General features: G+C 38.1%; 1 protein-coding gene across 2 annotated transcripts in view; it reads right to left on the minus strand.

The window, feature by feature from the left end:
* Positions 1–418: 418 nt before the first annotated feature.
* LOC130027256 (myosin-8) overlaps positions 419–20,393 on the minus strand; it is a 40,661-nt gene continuing 20,686 nt past the window's right edge. For both annotated transcript variants that reach the window (XM_056117929.1, XM_056117930.1), the window contains exons 21-38: positions 18,154–18,396; positions 17,890–18,066; positions 17,671–17,816; positions 17,495–17,585; positions 17,024–17,413; positions 16,645–16,771; positions 16,099–16,217; positions 15,781–15,977; positions 14,517–14,700; positions 14,260–14,425; positions 14,048–14,172; positions 12,109–12,417; positions 11,289–11,492; positions 4,148–4,273; positions 3,693–3,863; positions 3,121–3,225; positions 1,743–1,838; positions 419–571 (exon numbers count right to left, since the gene is read on the minus strand). In XM_056117929.1, coding sequence (XP_055973904.1) covers positions 419–571; positions 1,743–1,838; positions 3,121–3,225; positions 3,693–3,863; positions 4,148–4,273; positions 11,289–11,492; positions 12,109–12,417; positions 14,048–14,172; positions 14,260–14,425; positions 14,517–14,700; positions 15,781–15,977; positions 16,099–16,217; positions 16,645–16,771; positions 17,024–17,413; positions 17,495–17,585; positions 17,671–17,816; positions 17,890–18,066; positions 18,154–18,396 — 3,129 coding nt within the window. The remainder of the gene's footprint in view (positions 572–1,742; positions 1,839–3,120; positions 3,226–3,692; positions 3,864–4,147; positions 4,274–11,288; positions 11,493–12,108; positions 12,418–14,047; positions 14,173–14,259; positions 14,426–14,516; positions 14,701–15,780; positions 15,978–16,098; positions 16,218–16,644; positions 16,772–17,023; positions 17,414–17,494; positions 17,586–17,670; positions 17,817–17,889; positions 18,067–18,153; positions 18,397–20,393) is intronic.

The following is a 20,393-nucleotide window of genomic DNA, read 5'->3' on the forward strand; positions in this document are numbered from 1 at the left end:
TTATGGGAGATACATGCTGAAAGTGGACTATAGACCAAACATGATTGTCACTCAATGCCTCTTTTGTAAACCGAGCACCCAAAAAGAGAAAGAGAACAAAGGGGAATGCCCTGCCACAGAGGTGGGATGGGATGCGGGAGGGTGGGAGTGATACTGGGATCATTGGTTGTGGAGAATGAGCACTGGTGGAGGGATAGGTACTCGATCATTGTATAACTAAAACCCAAGCACAAAAACTTGTAAGTTACAACTCCACAACTGTACCTCATGGTGTTTCACTAATAAAACAAAACAAAACAAAAAGCTTAATTTATGCTTATGCTAGTTTTTATTTAACCAGCATTAAAGGAAGAACAAGCAAATGAGCCCCCAATATTATATTTTTAATTTTTGGGGTCCACTTCACCATCTCCGTGAATTACTCTTCACTTATGACTTTTGTGTGAACCTCCCGGCTCTTCATCCGCAGCTTATTGACCTGGGATTCAGCAATGTCAGCCCGTTCCTCAGCCTCCTCCAGCTCATGTTGTAGCTTTCGGAATTTGGCAAGATTGGCATTGGATTGTTCCTCCTGAGTAAAGAGAAAATGGTGAGAATTAAATTTTGTAGTTTTCATTGCAATTGTCATCACACAGGATTATTTTCTCAGCTCAGATATACATCTTATGGCTATATTATATATGACTTCCAACCTAGACAAGTTTTTTAACTTGTCATAATTTTTTACTTTGAAGCCCTATTTCCTAAAGTGGATGATGCCCCAGAGAGCACTGAAATAATCCAGGGGATTGGTTGTACCCTTTGGTGTAATTTTCAGTGTAGTGTTGAGTAGTTTTTATTTTATGAAAGGGTACATTAGACAATATATGCTTTAAATAATGAAAGATGAAAGAGCATTCAAATGGAAAGCAAGAACTTGTAGTCAAGACTACAAAATGCTAAATTTATTTATGATGGCTTGATGGAAATGAGATACTCATGTGCATTTACTGAGTTTGTAAATAAATGTGAACTCAAATGATAACTAATAATTGGTAAGTAATTTAGAACATACATATAACTTTGAGAGATGATGCCTAGATAAATTCTAGATCTATCTTTAAGTACTATAAAGGCAAAGCAGATAGGATTTTCATAATGATTCGGAGACAGAGAGCTCCTATTTTGCATTATATTTTAAGTCAGGTCTGTAGACAAGGGCAATATTTGGCTAGAAGAAGAAAGTAGGGTCTATTTATTTTACTTATCATCATTTTTCCTCTCCTTTCTTCCATCCTTTTCTCACATCCCATACTGTATATGGGAGAACAGAGAATAAATAAGAAAGGTGAAGGGAAAGATTCTCCTATGTGACTTTATTTGCAAATGAAGAGAAAAGACCCTCACTGATCCTGGTGCTGGGAATGAATGAGTCAGGTGGTAGAGACATATTTAGATTTTGAGAAAATTTTATTTTTCACTCTCCTGGAGGGAGAGGGGTGTTTCTAAGGTATTGTTTTTACAATATCAAGTAAGGAGGACTGTTTGAACTTTCTTTTTCCTCTAGCTCTTACAAATTACTTTTAAAAAAACCCTTTGCCTCATTCTATAATTAGAATTTGGGGATAACTTCTTATTTTTAAATCATTTCTTAAAATATGGATGGCATAGCTTTTCCTTGACTCCTGTTTAACACAACACATTAGCACACTTTATACCCAAAAGAAGTTCCCCCCCCAAAAAAAATTCATGAAGATAGTTACCGCCTCTTCAGCTTGTCTCTTGTATGATTTCACTTTTGCCTGTAATTTATCCACCAAGTCCTGCAGCCTGAGAACATTCTTACGGTCTTCTTCAGTCTGAAAGTTAGAAAACATTCTGCTTTTAGCCCATGTAAATATGCTTAGTATTTTCTCAAATTTGGTCAGTATGAGGCTTCCTTCTTCGTGTTAAGAGTAGCAAGTCTTATTTAATGCTCACTATGTGAAGACACTCTATGGAGATTATATACTTCTTTTATCTTTTCCACCCTTCCCTAGAAAGTAGATGCTATCATTGTATTTTATAGGTAATAAGAAAAGGCTTAGAATGTTAAGTGATCTGTAGTTGGTTTAACCTCTTTGAAAAATAGTATGGAGATTTCTAAAGACCATAAGAACAGAGCTCCCATACTAACCAGCCATGTCATATTCAGGTGAAGCTACTCCCAAAATATAGAAGCATTAATTTGAAAAGATGTATATACATCTCCATTCATTGTACCACTTTGTACAATAATATATGGAAGCAACCTTAGTTAAATATCAATTACTAAGATATTCAGCAACAGAAAAATAAATTTCTATATCACATGTATATATATACACACACAAATGTGAATATTATGCAGCCACAAGAAAAATTAAATCATGATGTTTTTAGAGACTGGGATATAACTGGAGTCAATTGCTTAAATGTTGAGTTAATTAAGCAGAGGTAGGAAGGAAAACTAAATCTAATATAACTCATCTCTGTAGATAGACAATCAAATCAAGGGCATGGACAATATCAACTGATAATAAGCCCTTGATTTAGGATTACAGTATTGAGAATATCAGGTTGGGTAAAGGGGAGATGGGAGAGATGAGATAAGGTGCATTAGACAAAACACAGGTGGGAAGATCTAAGGTATATTTTTGTGTAAAGTGAGGTAACAGTATGCAGCAAAACCATAATTATCAATCAACAGTGGAGATAAGGGTGTAACAAAGAATACCAGACCAGAGGTAACATTAGGATAGGGCTGAAGTACACAGATACCTTGTTGGTTTGGTGTGAAATAGTTTCAATCATCATTATTATAAACTTAAACACTTGTAACCATATTACCTAAAGTATATTCTTAAAAAGGAACAAGAGAGTCCAACAAAGGACTAATCCACAGTTTATATGACCTTGAAACCTGTGTTATTTCCTCTCATAGAATGTTTTCTAAGACCCCTATACTTCCCAACCTTAGTTTAGGTTCATAATAGGAAACTATCATAAGCCTTCTTGATGTACCAGGTGGACGTATCTATATTTATGATGTTAGATTATCACCAGTTTCTCAATTTCCTGCTATGCAAGTAATTCAGATATTCTAGAAAGCAATCCTTTTACCTGGTAAGTGAGTTCCTTTACTTTTCTCTCATGTTTGCGCAAACCTTTAACAGCTTCAGCATTGCGTTTCTGTTCATTTTCAACCTCTCCTTCCAGCTCACGTACCTGTAACCAAAAAGGATACTAGTAGACTATAGACCAAACATGATGACCACTTACTACCTGTATTGCAAACCATAAACCCAAAAGGAAATAGAGAGTAAAGGGAATGTACCTGCCACAGAGGGAGGGGAAGGGAGGGGTGGAGGTGACGGGGGGGGGGGGGGCGGGGGGAGATACTGAGAACATTGGTGATGGAGAATGGGCCCTAGTGGAGGGATGGGTACTCGATAATTGTATGACTGAAACATAAGCACGAAAGTTTGTAAGTCTGTAACTGTACCTCACAGTGATTCATTAAAAATAATTAAATAATGTTAAAAAGAGATACTCGTAGTCTTGGGGGATAGTAATAGCCCAGGATCTGATGAAGATGTGTGTGTGGGGGTGGGTGTTGGTGTGTGGTGTGGGGAGGAACAGGGATAAGAGTTAACATGTAAGAACTTCAGATTTAGTGAAACTGAGACACTCACTCTGGCCTCCAGTTTCTGGATCTGCTTCTTTCCACCCTTCAGGGCCAGCTGCTCAGCCTCATCCAAACGGTGCTGCAGGTCCTTCACTGTCTGTTCCAGGTTCTTCTTCATCCGTTCCAAATGGGCACTGGTGTCCTGCTCCTTCTTCAGCTCCTCTGCCATCATAGCTGCCTAATTATTAAATAAATCAAGAAAATAGGTAAAGGGAAGAAATATATGGTTATCAGTAACCTCTTTCTTTTCTCTTCTTTTTTCTTTTTTTGGACACACCTGGTGAAGCTCAAGGGTTACTTTTGGCTTTGCACTCAGGAATTACTCCTGGCAGTTCTTGGGGGACTATATGGGATGCCAAGGATTCAACCTTAGCCACATGCAAGACAATTGCCCCCCTCCCCCATTGGACTATTGCTTCGGCCCCCATGGATGTTCATAAGAAAGGTTCTCATCTTGCTCACATCAGTAATGGCCTTCTTTGCCTTCTCTTCTGCATTGCGTGATTCTTGAATTACTTCTTCCACTTCACTCTGGAGTTGTGAAACATCATTTTCTAATTTCTTTTTGGTATTGATCAGGCTTGTATTCTGTTGAAAAGAAAGTGGAAATGTCATGACTTAAAATTTGTCCTTTTTCAGTTTTATATATCTGATTTATAAAATGGAGTTGATAAAAAACATTTTACCAAACTTTAGTATGAATCCAGTGCAAAATATTAATCATTTGCCAGATTGGCATACCATACCCGAAGGTCCCTACTAGTATAATTTCCATATGATTATACATAAAAATTTCTGAGACTTAAGAATGGTGATATTACTGGGGAACATAAAGTAACAAAATGGGAGACTAACACCCAGGAGTGGCCGAGATTAGTAGCAGGAATTTTGCTCCATGACGTGGAGGCCAGCCACACGTGCTAGGGGAAAAGGAAGCTCAGATAGAGAAGGGAGCACCAAATAAAGGTGTTGGGAGGATCCTCCCAAGATGGGAGAAGCATGCTGAAAGTAGACTATAGACCAAACATGATTGCCACTCAATACCTCTCTTGCAAACCACAGGACCCAAAAGGAGAGATAGAGAACAAAAGGGAATTCCCTGCCACAGAGGCAGGGTGGGATGGGGGAAAAGGGGGTGGGAGGGATTCTGGGACCCGTGGTGGTGGAGGATGGGCGCTGGTGGAGTGATGGGTACTTGATCATTGTATAACTGAAACCCAAGCACAAAAATTTGTAAGTCTATATGGTGTTTCACTAATAAAAAAAAAGAATGGTGATATTAATTACTTTCAATTACATTCAATCATTAGTATTCAATCCTTAAATATTTGGAAATATTAGAAAAGTATATGTTTATTGTGATAACCTGATACAGGAATTTCTCAGTGAGAATCTATTCCCTATTACTATCTTAGTATCCTTGGAGAATGCTAGTCTTATAAAACCATTTTATTAAAATATCCACCCCTTTTAATGTATTGTTAGACTAGATTCACCAATATATTGTTAAGGATATTTACATAGGAAGATTCGTCGGGGAGCTGGGGAAAATGTTCCTTTCCTGCACCCCATGTGCGTGCCCCTTTCCCTGCACCGGGCCCCCACCTCTGGGCAGCCAGAGGAGACTTTGGGAAACACTTGCCTGAGTTCCACCACACTGCCAGCCCACCTTGCTGAGGCACAGTCCTCCTCTGCAGGTTCCTAGGTCAGCCCATGCCTGGGACCGTCTGGGGGCATGGCCTCAGAGTAGGGGGCGTGGCCTCCTCAAAGTGGGCGTGGCCTTCTCTGAGGCGGGCTGCCGCTCTCTTGGCCACAGTTATATTTCCCACTCGCAGCATTCTCAACTCACATTCCAGCCTTTATCACCCAATTCTGTGGGAAAAGTCCTGGCCGCCTCAACTACAATACAACAATAATCCACTGACCTACACCAATTCCAACAAAAGACCAGTATTCAAGAAGCTGTATAAACCCAATGTAAAAGAGCACCTCTTCAACGCTTCACTAGATACCCGTCATAGGCCACAGAATAATGCCTGAGAGGAAGAACAGATTTTGGAAAGGGAGAAGGGTGACCACCATCGACTGACCTTATTCAGAATCCTTTCCCACGTATAAGAGGGAACAGTGCTAGTGAATTCCAAGGTTTTACCTCTAGACAACCAAACAGCATGAAGAAACAGCACTAATCTCCACTACAAGGAGAAGACGAAGAAAAGCGTCCCAAATCCTCAACAGGGGTTACCCACAAATATGCTGTCTCCAATAAAGAATTCCGAGATGAAATGATGAGGATGTTCAAGGAACTACTCAGAGGATCAATGAAGGAGAAATCCAGAAAATTAAAAGAAGAAATGAAAGAAACAGTGGAACAGATAGTTGAGAAAATACAGGGAAAAACAAGAGCAGAAATAAAAAAGCTACAAAAAGAAGTGTCACAAATAAAGGATTCAGTAGATGAAATTAAAAACTCATTGGGTGCTCTCGGCAGTAGATACAGCTGAAGACAGGATGAGTGAGCTTGAAGATGAGCAACAGAAATCGCATAGGGAACAACAAACAATGGAAAAAGAACTCAAAATAGCTCTAAGGATAATCAGAGACCTAAGAGATGATGCCAAGAGGAACAACATAAGAATCATTGGAGTACCAGAAGGACAGAGAGGTAACCCCAGTGAAAAAGTAACAGTGAAAGAAATCATTGCTGAAAAGTTCCCAGAGTTAAAGAATGCAGACATCCAGATCCAAGGAGCCAGAAGGATGCTAGCTAAAAGAGAACCAAATAAAAACGTTCCAAGGCATATCATAGTCAGAATGATGAATGGCATGGATAAAGACACAATTCAGCAAGCAGCAAGATCAAAGAAGAAAATCACATACAAAGGAGCACCCCTTAGATTTACAGCAGACCTATCAGAGGAAACCCTCCAAGCCCAAGACAATGGTGGGATATAGTGAAAAAAAACTCAATGAAATGAATGCCTCAATAAGAATACTTTATCCAGCTAAATTCTCACTCAAACTGGATGGAACAATACACCATTTTATAGATAAACAACAGCTCAGTAACTTCATAGACTCAAAACCAAATCTAAAAGAAGGATTAAAGGGGCTCCTGCAATATGGAAAACATTTATAAGCACAACCAAACCCTACAGAAAGATGGCACAAAACCCCATGACAATAATCTCTCTCAATATCAATGGTCTAAATGCACCAATCAAGAGAAAAAGAGTGGCAAAATGGATCCAGAAACTGAAACCAAAATTCTGCTGTCTACAAGAAACTCATCTGAACAGTCAGAGCAAACACAGACTCACAGTTAAAGGATGGAAAACAATCTTGCAAGCAAACAGCTTCCTCAAAAAAGATGAGGTGGCCATATTAGTATCCGAAAACATAGATTTCATGTTGAAAAAGATTAGAAGGGACAGCAAAGGCCATTTTGTATTTATCAAGGGATACATACAACAGGAAGAAATTACACTCTTAAGTGTATACATACCTAATGAAGGATCAGTTAAATATTTAAAACAACTGATAACAGATTTTAAGGAGGACATTGCTAGCAACACTGTTCTCCCGTTGTTCATCGAGTTGCTCCAACAGGCCCAGTAATGTCTCCATTGTTATTGTGTTTGGTATATCGAATATGTCATGGGAAGCTTGCCAGGCTTTGCCGTGAAGGCTAGATAATCTCAGTAGCTTGCCAGGCTCTCTGAGAGGGGTAGAGGAATTGAACACAGGTCGGCCATGTTGGCCATTTGCAAGACAAACGCCCTACCCGCTGTGCTATCACTCCAGCCCAAAAGAAACAGTGACCAAAATACAAAGACAGTCTACAGAATGAGAAAGAATATTCACCCAATACCCATCTGATAAGGGGTTGATATCAAGGATATACAAAGCACAGGTCGAACTCCACAAGAAGAAAACATCCAACCCCATAAAAAATGGGGTGGTGAAATGAACAGAAACTTTCTCAAAGAAGAAATCCAAATGGCAAAAAGGCACATGAGAAAATGCTCTACATCACTAATCATCAGGAAGATACAGATCAAAACAACAATGAGATATCATCTCATACCACAGAGACTGGTCCACATCCAAAAAAACAAAAGCAACTGGTGTTGACACGGATGTGGCGAGAAAGGGACCCACCTTCACTGATGGTGGGAATGCCGACTGGTTCAGCACTTTTGGAAAACAGTATGGACAATTTTCAAAAACTTAGAATTTGAGCTCCCATTTGACCCAGCAATGCCACTCCTGGGAATATATCCCGAAGAGGCAAAAAAGTATAGTTGAAATGACATCTGCACTTCTATGTTCATTGCTACACTGTTCACAATAGCCAAGATCTGGAAAAAAACCTGAGTGCCTGAGAACAGATGACTGTTTAAAGAAACTTTGATACATTTACACAATGGAGTACTATGCAGCTGTTAGAAAAGATGAAATCATGAAATTTACATACAAGTGGTACTACATGGAAAGTATCATGCTAAGTGAAATGAGTCAGAGAAGGACAGACATAGAAATATTGCATTCATCTGGGGAATATAAAGTAACAAAATAGGAGACTAACACCCATAAATAGTCAAGATAAGTACCAGGAGGTTCACTCCATGATTTGAAGGCCAGCTGTTCATGTTAGGGGAAAAGGCAGCTCAGATAGTGAAGGGAACACCAAGTAAAGGGTGTTGGGAGGATCCTCCCAGGATGGGAGATGCATACTGAAAGTAGACTATAGACCGAACATGATTGCCACTCAATGCCTCTTTTGCACACCTCAGCACCCAAAAGGAGAGAGAGATCAAGAGGAAATGCCCTACCATAGGGGTGGGGTGGGATGGGGGGTGGGGGGTGGGAGGGATGCTGGGAGAATTGGAGGTGGAGAATGAGCACTGGTGGAGGGATGGGTACTCGATTATTGTATAACTGAAACCCAAGCACAAAAACTTGTAAGTCTACAACTGTACCTCATGGTGTTTCACTAATAAAATTTTTTAAATAGATATTTGCATATATGTTTATCAGTAAAATAGGTCTATTTTTTTGTCAAGTTTCTGTCTTCTTTGGTATCAACGTGATGCCTGTATCCCAGAAACTTTTGGGGGAGAATTTCTATTTCTTGACTTTCTGGAAGATCTTTAAAAGGATTAGAAATAAATCTTTGAAGCTTTGGAAGACTCCACTAATAAACCCATATGGGTTCTGGGATTTTATTTAGGGAAATATGTTTGTCAATTTTTTGTGAAGAAAATACTATGTCAATTTTCTTGCTAGTAATGGAAGTGTTCTCATTTTCTCTTTTTTCTTCATTTAGTCTTTATAAATTATAAGAATATAGGAATTTAGTCATTTATTCTAGGTTCTTCAATTTAGTGGCATAAATTTTTTCATAAACTTTTTCTGATGATCCTTTGAGCAACTGGTATGGTATCTTTTTTGTAATGTCTCTTTCATTTCTTATTAAGTTTATTAGAATTTTATTTCATTTTTCTCTCTTTGTGAGTCTATTTAACAGTTTGTAAAGTTGTTTATATTTTAAATAACCTTTTGATTTCATTAATCTTTTGGATTGCTTTTTAGTTTTCTTTCATTTTATTGATTTCCACTTTAAGCTTCATTAGTTACCTCTTTCTGCTTACTTTAGATTCTTTTGTCGGAATTTTTGTTCAGTTAGATTATTTATTGGTTCTGTTCTTAATTATACATGCATTTCTATAAGATTCCTTTTGGGGAGGAATTATTTTAATTGAGGCTATCTGGCTTACAATACTATTAGTAGTGGTTTCTCATGCACATAATTATACCACCACACTCATTACCAGTATGCCCACTCCTTCTCCCAAGAACCTCAAGATCCCTTCCTCTCAAGGCCATCCCAATCTGATTGTGAGAATTCCATCCTGTTGCCCTTGGGCATTTGTTTCTACCTGTTGTCTCTCTTTCCATCCCACATGGGAGAGGTCATTCTGTATCTATTCCTTTCCTTCTGACAGATTTTATTCAGTACCATATCCTCTAGATCCATCCATCTTGATGAAAATTGTATACTTTTGTTCTTTCTTAAACCTTCATAGTATTCCATTGTGTATGTACACTATAATTCCATGATCCATTATTTGTAATTGAGCGTTTGGATTGTTTCTATATATTGGCTGTTGTACTGTTGTACTAAGTGTGGCAAAGATCCTAGGTGTGCATACATCCTTTCAAATTAATTTTTTTGTGTTTGGGGATAAATACCAAGAAGTTGTATCACTGGACTGTGTTATCGTTCTATATTTTTATAACTTTCCAAAGATTTTCATAAAGGCTGAAACAGGCATCATTTCCACCAACAGTAGGTGAAGGTTCCTTTCTTATCACAACCCCACCTACAGTGCTGTTTGATACTTTGGGACGTGTGCCATTTTCACTGGTATGAGATAATATATCATTATCACTTTTTTGAATTTCCTTAATCATGAGTTACAATCAGCACTCTTTTAAATTATAAAAATGCTTGTCAGCCATTTATATGTCTTTTTTTGGCAAGTATTATGAAATTACTTCTTAATAGTAGTGCTTTTTTTCTGTATCCCATATGTTTTGGTAACTATTATTTATTCTCAATTACTTACAGGGATCTTTGTAGATAAAATCCAACAATACACTAAAAGTATTATACACCATGATCAAGTAAGATTTATATTAGAGATGCAAAGATGATTTAACTATGCCTGTCAATTTGTTATAGCATGACAATAGAAGGAAAAATAAGAATTATGCGATCATATCAAGAGATGTAGAGAAATCCTTTGCTAAGATCCAATACCCATTTATGATGAAAAACTCTCAATAAAATGGGGCTAGAAGGAACCTTTCTCAATATAGTTAAAGCCACTTACCAAAACTCACGCTAATGCCATACTCAATGGAGAAGAATTGAAAACCTTCCCTCTAAGATTATTCACATAACCAGTTTGCCCATCTTGACAATCAGTATAGTATTGGAAGTCCTGACTATAGAAATTAGGCCAGATATAGGGATCCAGGTTTCAGAAGAAGTCAAACTCTTTATTTTCAGATTACATGATAATAATTAGTAAAACCTATAGACTCTACAAGTTTTGGTGTGGAGTTGAAACTATCTTTAATGGTATTATAAACTATAATTGTATTATAAATTATAGTAACAATAAAAAAATTATTTACCCTAAGAGACCCTATTTATAGGGTCTTCCAAACAGTGTCCAAGACATCTTGATATCCCTTGAATGTTGAGTTTGGGCTTCCCAAGTATTTCTCATGGCCCTCTAATAGCTGACCCACTGATACTCAGGGACCCTTGCAGTGGTATATACTGAACCAGGGTGGGCCACATGTCTTGACCTTTAGTTCTATATTCCTTTGCTCTTAAGGAAAAGCAATATGATGCCTCCATGTATGTTAGGAAATATTTTTGATAATCAAGTGTAATAAAGGATGTTGTTATATTTAATATGGGGGGATTCAGTGATTCTAATTGACCTACAAAATACCTACAAAAATACTACAAAGTACAATACAGTGGTCTACAAAATACTATAGACCAATACAGAATGAAGCTAACCTGAGTGTGCAGGAGCTGGACGCGTTCAGAGGCATCCAGGAGCTCTTGTTCTGCAATTTTCCGGCTCCTTTCTGTTTGTTCCAGAAAGGCCCGAAGCTCCTCCACCTCAGCCTGCAGCAGGTTGGCTCTGCGCTCCACAATGGCCAGCTGCTCCTTCAGGTCCTCCTGGCCACGAAGAGCGTCATCCAGGTGCAGTTGGGTGTCCTGTTTAGTGACGTACAACAAAACAAACAATAAATCTCCAAATCGAGTTATGAACTGGAAGAAAATACTGGTGACAGCATGAACTAACTGGATCAATGAAAAAGATTCATTAGAGACAGTGTCTTGTTCTATTTATGTCATAAACTAGTTAATTTTTATCACCTGAAAGGCACTGAAGTATCATTACAGAACATTTTCCACATGATCTAAACAGTACTTGATATATGCTATTTTATTTGAACTCAAAAGAGACCTATAAGGTGGTTTTATTTTTATTTTGTAAAAGAAGCAGTTTGAAAGAGTTTATTAAATTCCAAGCACTCAATTCAGAGTTTTGAGTTTACTTGCCGAAAATTAGGGAAATAATAAGTAACAATTATTGCACTATTTTTATGACCCTCACTGTTTTTAGGACTCTGAGTTTGTTTTCACTTTTTCATAAATTTTTTTTTAAGTTATTGTATTCTACATTACTTAATTTAGCTTTATCCATATTATGGAGCTTCATAAATTTTTTAAAAAATAAAATTGGGTGGTTATTGGGAAAGTGCTTTAGTGATGAAAGAAAATGAGAATTAAGTTCACTAATATCTGAGGTGAATGTTATCTGACATACCTTCAGGATGCCTTGAGTATTTCTGTAATTTCTCAAGCTTTCTGCAGCTAAGCGGTTGGCATGGTTCAGCTGTATTTCCATTTCGTTCAGGTCTCCCTCCATCTTCTTCTTGACTCTGAGAGCATCATTCCGACTCCTGATCTCAGCATCAAGAGTGCTTTGCATTGTCTCCACAACTCTAGTGTGATTTCTCTTTAGCTGATCAATTTCCTCATCTTTTTCGGCAATTTTCCTATCCACTTCAGATTTGACTTGGTTTAATTCTAATTGGATGCGTAGGATCTTTCCTTCTTCATGTTCAAGAGATGCCTTGACAAAACAACGGTCGATTAAAAATTAAAAGCAATTAGAATATTCAGTATTAATTCCCTTAACTTAAGTTAAATTATAAATACTAATTAGCTTAATTTTAGAGAGTATAATACAATATTTCATGGAACCTTCTGGGTAAATTTTTTTTAGTTTATTCAGTTATGGATTAAATAGATTAGATCTATAATAAAGATCTTTGTAAAGTATAAACTTCTATACAAATACAGGAGTACTAACATAGGAGTACCAACAAAAGTTATATGGCTACTATCATGTGTTGTAAGCATGAACTTGCAATCTATTTTATAATTTAAAATGTTTATCTAACAAAGAAAAAAATCCCTCTCTTTCAGATAATAATCATTTAAAAGACTTTTACCCCTTGGATTGTGAACTTTTTATGCATCATTGTGCATCTTTATTTCCATTTAAGATTATTTAAACTATTATTTTATTTATTTAATTATTTTCTTTTGTATAATTTTATTTATTGAATTACCATGAGAGCAGTTACAAAGCTTTCAGGTTTAAGTCTCGGTCATACAATGAAATACCCGTCCCTTCACCAGTGCCCATTTTACACCACCAAAAACCCCAGTATACCCCCGTCCCACACCCTCCCCCTACCTGTGGACCAGATGATTTTCACGTTACTCTCTACTTTGATTACGTTCAATATTTTGACACCAGACCCACAATTATTATTTGGGATTTTACCCCAACACTCAGATCTGCCGAAAAGGCAGCAGTAGACAATTTGTTTTCTATTGCTGGTTATGAATAACATATGATGTTGCACGGTTGTAGTTGTGGCTGCATGACTGTGGAATTTTGAAATTTTAACAATTAAATCTGGAGGGATTTCTGCCAAAACCTGCTGGGTTCCAAGATTTGTTCCTGATTCTCTTGGATCGTGGCCATTAAGCAGCTTGATCAGGAGCCAGAGAGGTTGTTCATGGGTGAAGACTTGGGGTCTCGTTGGGGCAGGGAGGAAGGGCTGACTCCACCCCCATCCCACGAGGACCCGTGTGTCTCGTCACTGCGGGCCCAAACCTGACCATCCAGTGGCGTCTGTAGGATGGCAGCCACTGATCCGCCAGGGGGAACAGGCCAAGGCACGAAACCTATTCCCACCTGGGGTTGCGCAGCACTGCTAACCTTCTGCAGGGAGTGGACACATTTCTGCACCACTGGGTTCTGAGATATGTTTCTGAGTCTCTGGGATCATGGTCATCCCGATCAGGAACCAGAGAGGCCTTGTCTCCAATTATATAGCTGAGCCAGAGGTGGTTTGTGGGTGTGTCTCCCACATACCTAACTTTTGGCCATTTACTTTCTTGGTAAACCTTGCCCCAAGTTTTTGGGGTCTGGCCAAAGGCACAGCAGCAATTTTGGGGTATCTGGAAGTCTGAAGGTGCCATCAGGCTGCTGATGCACTCACCTCACAGGTACAGATTGACGTGCTGGTGGCACCATACCCCCTAAACTATTATTTTATAATAAATTTCCCCTTAAAAGTTTGTATGAATTCAATTCCCAACAACTCCATAATATCCATTGCACATGTCAAATATTTAGTTTTATTTTTCCCTTGGATTTTTCCCCTATACAATATAATAATAATTACCTCTGCTTCCTCTAAGGCAGCCTGAATGTCACATTTCTCTTGTTCTACTTGTTTCTTTATCTTCTCCAATTCATGAATTTGCTTTCCTCCTTCTGCAATCTGCTCGGTGAGGTCAGAAATCTCCTCTGTGGGTGAGTAGACAAGAGAGAAGGTTCAGACTAATCCAGCATGGAAAGGTCCTGCCATGGATATGAAAGTTCAAGAGGACTCACGCTGCAAGTTCTTATTCTCTCTCTTGAGTGTTTCAAGTTGATCTAGGGATTCCTCATAGGCATTCTTGACCTTAAAAAGCTCAGTGCTAAGAGATCGGGACTCCTTTTGAGAGGCCTCAAGGTCAGCCTGAGTTTCCTCATATTTCTGTTTCCATTCTGATAGGACCTGCAAATCAGTTAAGAAGAAAGTAACCACCAAGCCAAGCAAGAGAGATCAAGTGAAATGCACTGGTTAAAGATTATTCAAGAATGATCACCTTGTCAAAGTTTCTTTGCTTTTTGTCCAGAGCTGCACAGGCAGCATTAGATCTCTCCACATCCAGCATGAGGTCCTCCACTTCATTCTGGAGTCGCTGCTTGGTCTTTTCAAGGGAAGCACATTTGGCATTTACAGCTTCTACATGTTCTTCAGCATCCTGCAGACGCTGAGCCAACTTTTTCCTAAAAGATTAACCAGGCAGTTAAGGAGGAAGTGTCAAGAAATGGGGAAAGTGCTAATCTCCTTGTCACTTTTGTTAATCAGAGCAATAACATAGTTTTAAAATAAAAATCATGACCAAGAAATATGGTGGCTAGTTCTGGTCTTTTATTTGATAAATGGTATAAAAATGCTTAAAGTGGTTTGAAGATCTTGATAAGTAGTTGAATTTTTATTATTAATGTTCATTGTATATGTCTTTATATATTATTCAGAATTTTTAGGATCTTTGACTATGATTATGATTCTTTTTGACAATGAGAGACTAGAAAAAATTTACTTATTAGTTTATGTATTTCATTCCAAAAATGATTTGGATAACTAGATATTTAATTTGCAAGAATATATTGAGCATGTTTGTTTATGTTGGGGGAACTATTTTTAATATATTTCCACTGGAAAAATAATAACCAGTTTCTTCTACACATATGTATTGTTACAATATAAGCAGGTAAAGAAATTGATAGGCTTTCTTTCCCCCTAAGAATTGTCTACATTCTTGTTCTTTTCATTCCCTATTGTATTCTAACTCAACATTCATAAGTTTTATCATAAATTATAGAAAAACCCTTGGTCCTAATGGCCAAGAATATCTGATTGAGTGTGCTTTGGTCTTTACAGATTAAGGAATTAAACTGTTTTTATGAAAACTGGATATTATATACATTTTGATGGCATCCAATATAACTTTTAGTATATGTGAGTTTCTATTGTATTATTTTAAAAGTTTGGTTCTGTAACTAGGCTATCTGGTTTATATTTCAGCTGTACCACATATGCTTCTAAATTAGTTCATGAATCATGCACAGCTCTGATGACCTCATCTGTATGATATGGATAGGACTACTAATACCAAAAGTGTTTACTATAAAAATGAAATGAATATATATCTATCACTTGACATGTGGTAGCAATACTGAAGTAGCTGTTATTGTCATATTATAATGAGCAAAATCATCACAGCTGCTTTTTAAGTTGCTGAGTTGGGCATCTAGCTACAAAACCATGTCATTTCTCCCATACCCAGAGTTCACAGTACATACTTGGCCTCCTCCAGCTCCTCTGTGCGCTGGATGGCATCCGTCTCATACTTGGTCCTCCACTGGGCTACCTCACCGTTGGCCTTGGACATTGCCCTCTGCAGCTCAGCCTTGGCTTCCTGTTCCTCCTCATACTGTTCCCGAAGCAGGTCACAGTCGTGACGGGAAGACTGCAGGGCGTGTGCCAGAGCGTTCTTGGCCTGTGGAAACACCATCACAGAGACATACATTCATCTTTTTTCAGCAGTATTTAATTTAATGCTTTAAATAGGGCCTAATTTAGGCTTTTTATTTATTAGCCAGGATCTTGGCAAAACTCACTTTAGTTTCTTCTTCTAGCTGACGTTTCAGCTCCTCAATTTGCTGAGTAGATGCTTGCTTGCTCCTGGAAAGCTGGGAAACCAAAGCATCTTTCTCATCTAGTTGTCGGGAATATTCACCTAAGGAGAATAGAAGTAAAAAATATTGTTAATGATATAAAAAATTCGTCTCAAATGTGTATATATGTAAGAAATATGTATGTTTATGAATTATATATTCTAAGTATTGCCTAAAAAACTACTAAGAATGAAAATTAAAAGGCAGACTTGACATAAGACTACCAAGTAAACCAGTCTTCTTTTTTAATTTTTAAAGTTAATTTTTTTAAATGAATCACCATGAGATACAGAGTTACAAAGTTGTTCATTATTGGGTTTCAGTCATAAAATGTTCCAACACCTGCCCCTTCACCAGTGTACATTTCCCACCACCAATGTCCCCAGGTAGATTAGATGTCTGATTCTTGCTTTTTCCCTTTTCAAAACAAGAGTGTTTCTGTTTATTCAACATCTCCTTTGTCTAGTACATAGTAAAGAAAGTCTTTACCTGATTCTGTCTGCAGGCGCGTTCTCTGGGCTGTCAGGTCATTGATCAGCCTCTGCTGCTCCTCTTCCTTGGTCTTAAGTTCACTCACTTGATCTTCTAGGGTACGGCACATCTTCTCAAGGTTCCCCTATGGGATATACAACATTGAAATATGAGACATTCAATGCAGTTAAGAAAAAAATTAAATTTTGAAATATTTTAGAGTAAATAAATTTATATAATCCTAGTGGGCCATCATCAGCAGTTAATATGAAACAGCATAAAATATATTAGAATGAAAAGTACCAGGTTGGTGCTATGTGAAAAAAGTTTTATGGCAAATAATAGTGAGTGGTCTTAGCATTATTGATCATTCCCATTTAAAGACTGTGTTGGGTACCTTGGCTTTGGAAATGGCCTCAGAGTTACTGCTAAGGTCATCAATCTCCATTTTCAGCTCACTCTTCTCCTTCTCCAGCTTCTGCTTGACCCTCTGCAGGTTGTCTATCTGCTCCCCGAGCTCAGCTACACTGTCTGCGTGCTTCTTCCTCAGGGTGGCTGCCGTGGCTTCATGCTGCAGGGTGGCCTCCTCCAAGTCTCTGCGAAGTTTCTGGAACTCGGCCTCCCGCTTCTTGTTCATCTCAACCTGGGCTGAAGTGGCCCCTCCTGCCTCTTCCAGTCGCTCGCTGATCTCCTCCAGTTCCCGGGAGAGGTCAGAGCGCTGCTTCTCTGCTTTGGCCCTGGAAGCTCTCTCTGCCTCAATTTCCTCCTCCAGCTCTTCCGTGCGTGCCTAAGTGACACCAGCACATATCTCAATATAAGATTTTTTGGGGTGCGTGAAATGAAGAAAAATGGTAACAAAATGATTCACCTGTAATTCTTTAATCTTTTTCTGTAGCTGAATTTCTACTGCCTGTTCATCCTCAATTTTGCTTATTAGATTACTGATTTCAAATTCTTTCCTTTGAATAGAAGAAAGATACATATTAGTACTCATAATAATTGAAAAATGTTATCACATAGAATTATCTTTTATGGAGTTCCTACTTTTTAAGTTTCTCATCCAGTTGTTGTTTGTCATTTTCTATATCCATTGTGGATTCTTGGGCCAATTTTAGGTCTCCTTCCAGTTTCCTCTTGGCTCTTTCTAAGTCCATGCGAAGTTTCTTTTCTTGTTCAAGAGACCCTTCAAGCTAATCAGAAATTAAAATATGTTAAACATTGAAAATCAATCTGATGAAACAAACAAACAAGTGAAAACCTCACATCATCCACTTGTTGCTCCAGCTTGGTTTTAGCTTTGGTCAGGGTGTTGACTTTGTCCTCCTCTGCCTGCAGGTCATCCAAGGTCTGCTGGTGGGCCTCTTGGAGGGCTTTCTTCTCCTTGGTCAGCTTTGCAATAGTCTCATCCAAGCCTGCCATCTCTTCTGTGAGGTTCTTCACCTTAAATTTTTTAAAGTAATACTTAATATAGAACATCTTATTAGATGGTTAGAGCCTCTGTGTTATTTAGTTGGATATGATTTATACCTTGTTCTCTGTGGCATGCTTCTCCTTTTCCACCTTGGCCAGTGTCAGCTCAAGGTCATCTATGTCTTTCTTCAGTTCTGAACATTCATCCTCCAGCTTCCTCTTCTTGGCCGTCAGTTCAGCATTGATCTCTTCCTCATCCTCAGCTCTCTCTGTCACCTCTTTGATTTTGGCCTCAAGTTGGATTTTGTTTTTAATTAGTTGTTCACACCTTTCCTCTGCATCAGCCAAAGCATCAGCTTCCTGTAGAGATTTGTTAAGATATTTAGACAGTTTGTTATTAGTTTTAATTTGCACCTTAAGCAAAATGGTAGTGTTACTAATTCTGATTAATTTTTAGTATGAATATAAATTGTACTTGAACATTATTACATGGTCTGGAGAAATGAAACTAATTAAAAGTGAGACAATAGAGACAAAATATGTTAAACATTATGTTATTTTTAACAATATGTTTTAAAACATGTTAACTGGAGACAAAGTAGTCTAAAGATGAATATATTAAAGCAAAGGACTATTTTAGGTTTTAGTCACACCCAACTGTGTTCAACTGCTCCTTCTAGCTCTTTGTTCAAAGGTTACTCCCAGCACTGCTTGGAAAACAAGTTCCTCTGTCCACTGAGCTATTGTTCTGGCCTAGAAATTATTTTAACATATAGGTTGTGGACTGTGGATATGGTTCATTGAAAGAGAACATGCGTTTTATATTTGAGGTCCTGAGTTTTATATCTAACACCACACACAAAACCAAACCTGTAGTAGATATAAGAATGGTAGAACCAAAACAGCTGTATGTGCTCAAAATTTCCATTTAAAAATTATCTATTGGTCTTAAATGAATTTCAGAAAAGATAATTCTAAGAAGTAATCTGTGATACAATTGCATAGACTTGTATCCAGAAAATCGGATTACCCATTTAAGACTATTAAAGCAAGTAAAGCCACCACCAGATTGCATGTCCTTCTTTCCTGGAAGGAAGCATAACATGACACTCACCATAACTATGCTGTGGACCCTGAGCCTGGCAGTTTCACTCGGGGTGCCCTGGAGGGGAGTGGATAGGACCCCTCTCCACCCCAAGGGACCCAGCCACAGCAGCCGAAAACCTCCAGAACTCAACAGCCGCCATGCTCATGGCCGCTCTCCACATGCTCAGGCTGAGTCTCACCCATGAGGGAATCTATTCCTGGACCACTCAGCCTCAGACGTGACTCACCCTACCCATACTCCAAGAGTACCACCCCACATCTGATGGGGTTCAAAGTAGGAGGCAACCAGGCAAATATATATATATATATATATATATATATATATGCACACAAGGCTCAATCTTTAACAACATGTTAGTGATCTCTTATAGAAGGGCTTAATGGCCCCTGGGTGAAATACAACAAACTTCACACTCTTTCCTCTAAAAATACTTTTTTACAACATTTTCAGTGGTTTTTCATAACAAACAATACATTTCATAACAAAAATATATTATTTTGGTTTCTATTTGGGGGAGGGATTGGGGCTTGGAATGGAAACATCTGAAATATGGTGGTGGGAAGGTGTTGTGGTGGTGGGATTGGTGTTTAAGTATTAAATGTAATCAAATATTGTGAACTTCTTTATAAAATAAAAACATTTTTAAAAATAAAGCAAGTAAGGGAAATGTGCAAAGTGTTTGACTGTTGGCTATTAGTCTAAGTGTTTTAGGTTTCATCACTGAACTGCCCCTTTCTCTCCTCCCAGAGAAGCTCACTGTGCTCTTGCTAGTATCCCAAATTTAGGCAAAATTTACCTTTAACCTTTCCTTTGTGTTTTACCTCTCATTGTCACAGTTCCTCAAGTCAGTCTTGGTTACTTATAAGCCAAAAATTTCTGGTAATTTGAGATTGTGGATTTGTAGTGAATTATTTGATTTTTCTATTTCCCCTATAGCCTTTTCTTATTGTACTATAGAGCAATATTCTTTGCTTAAACACAGAAAGATCTTAATGCTATGTTCCCAATACTTGGGAATTGATTGACTCTGAAATATATATACTCCTGGGCATCCATCGTAATTGCTTGACTCAGGTTTCAGTTGCTGTAATTCCTAACACGCCAGTAGGGAAGTCCCACTGAGGGACTGGGATGGACCCAGGGTGAGTGGCAAAGCTACCACAGCATCAAATGGGACAGTCTAGAAAGCATAAATTCATGGTATTGGTGCAAGCTGTTATGATTTAAGTGACAGGAACCCCTGCCAAGA

Source organism: Sorex fumeus, unplaced genomic scaffold (assembly GCF_029834395.1).
Source record: "Sorex fumeus unplaced genomic scaffold, SorFum_2.1 ptg000036l, whole genome shotgun sequence".
NCBI classification, from domain to species: Eukaryota; Metazoa; Chordata; class Mammalia; order Eulipotyphla; family Soricidae; genus Sorex; species Sorex fumeus.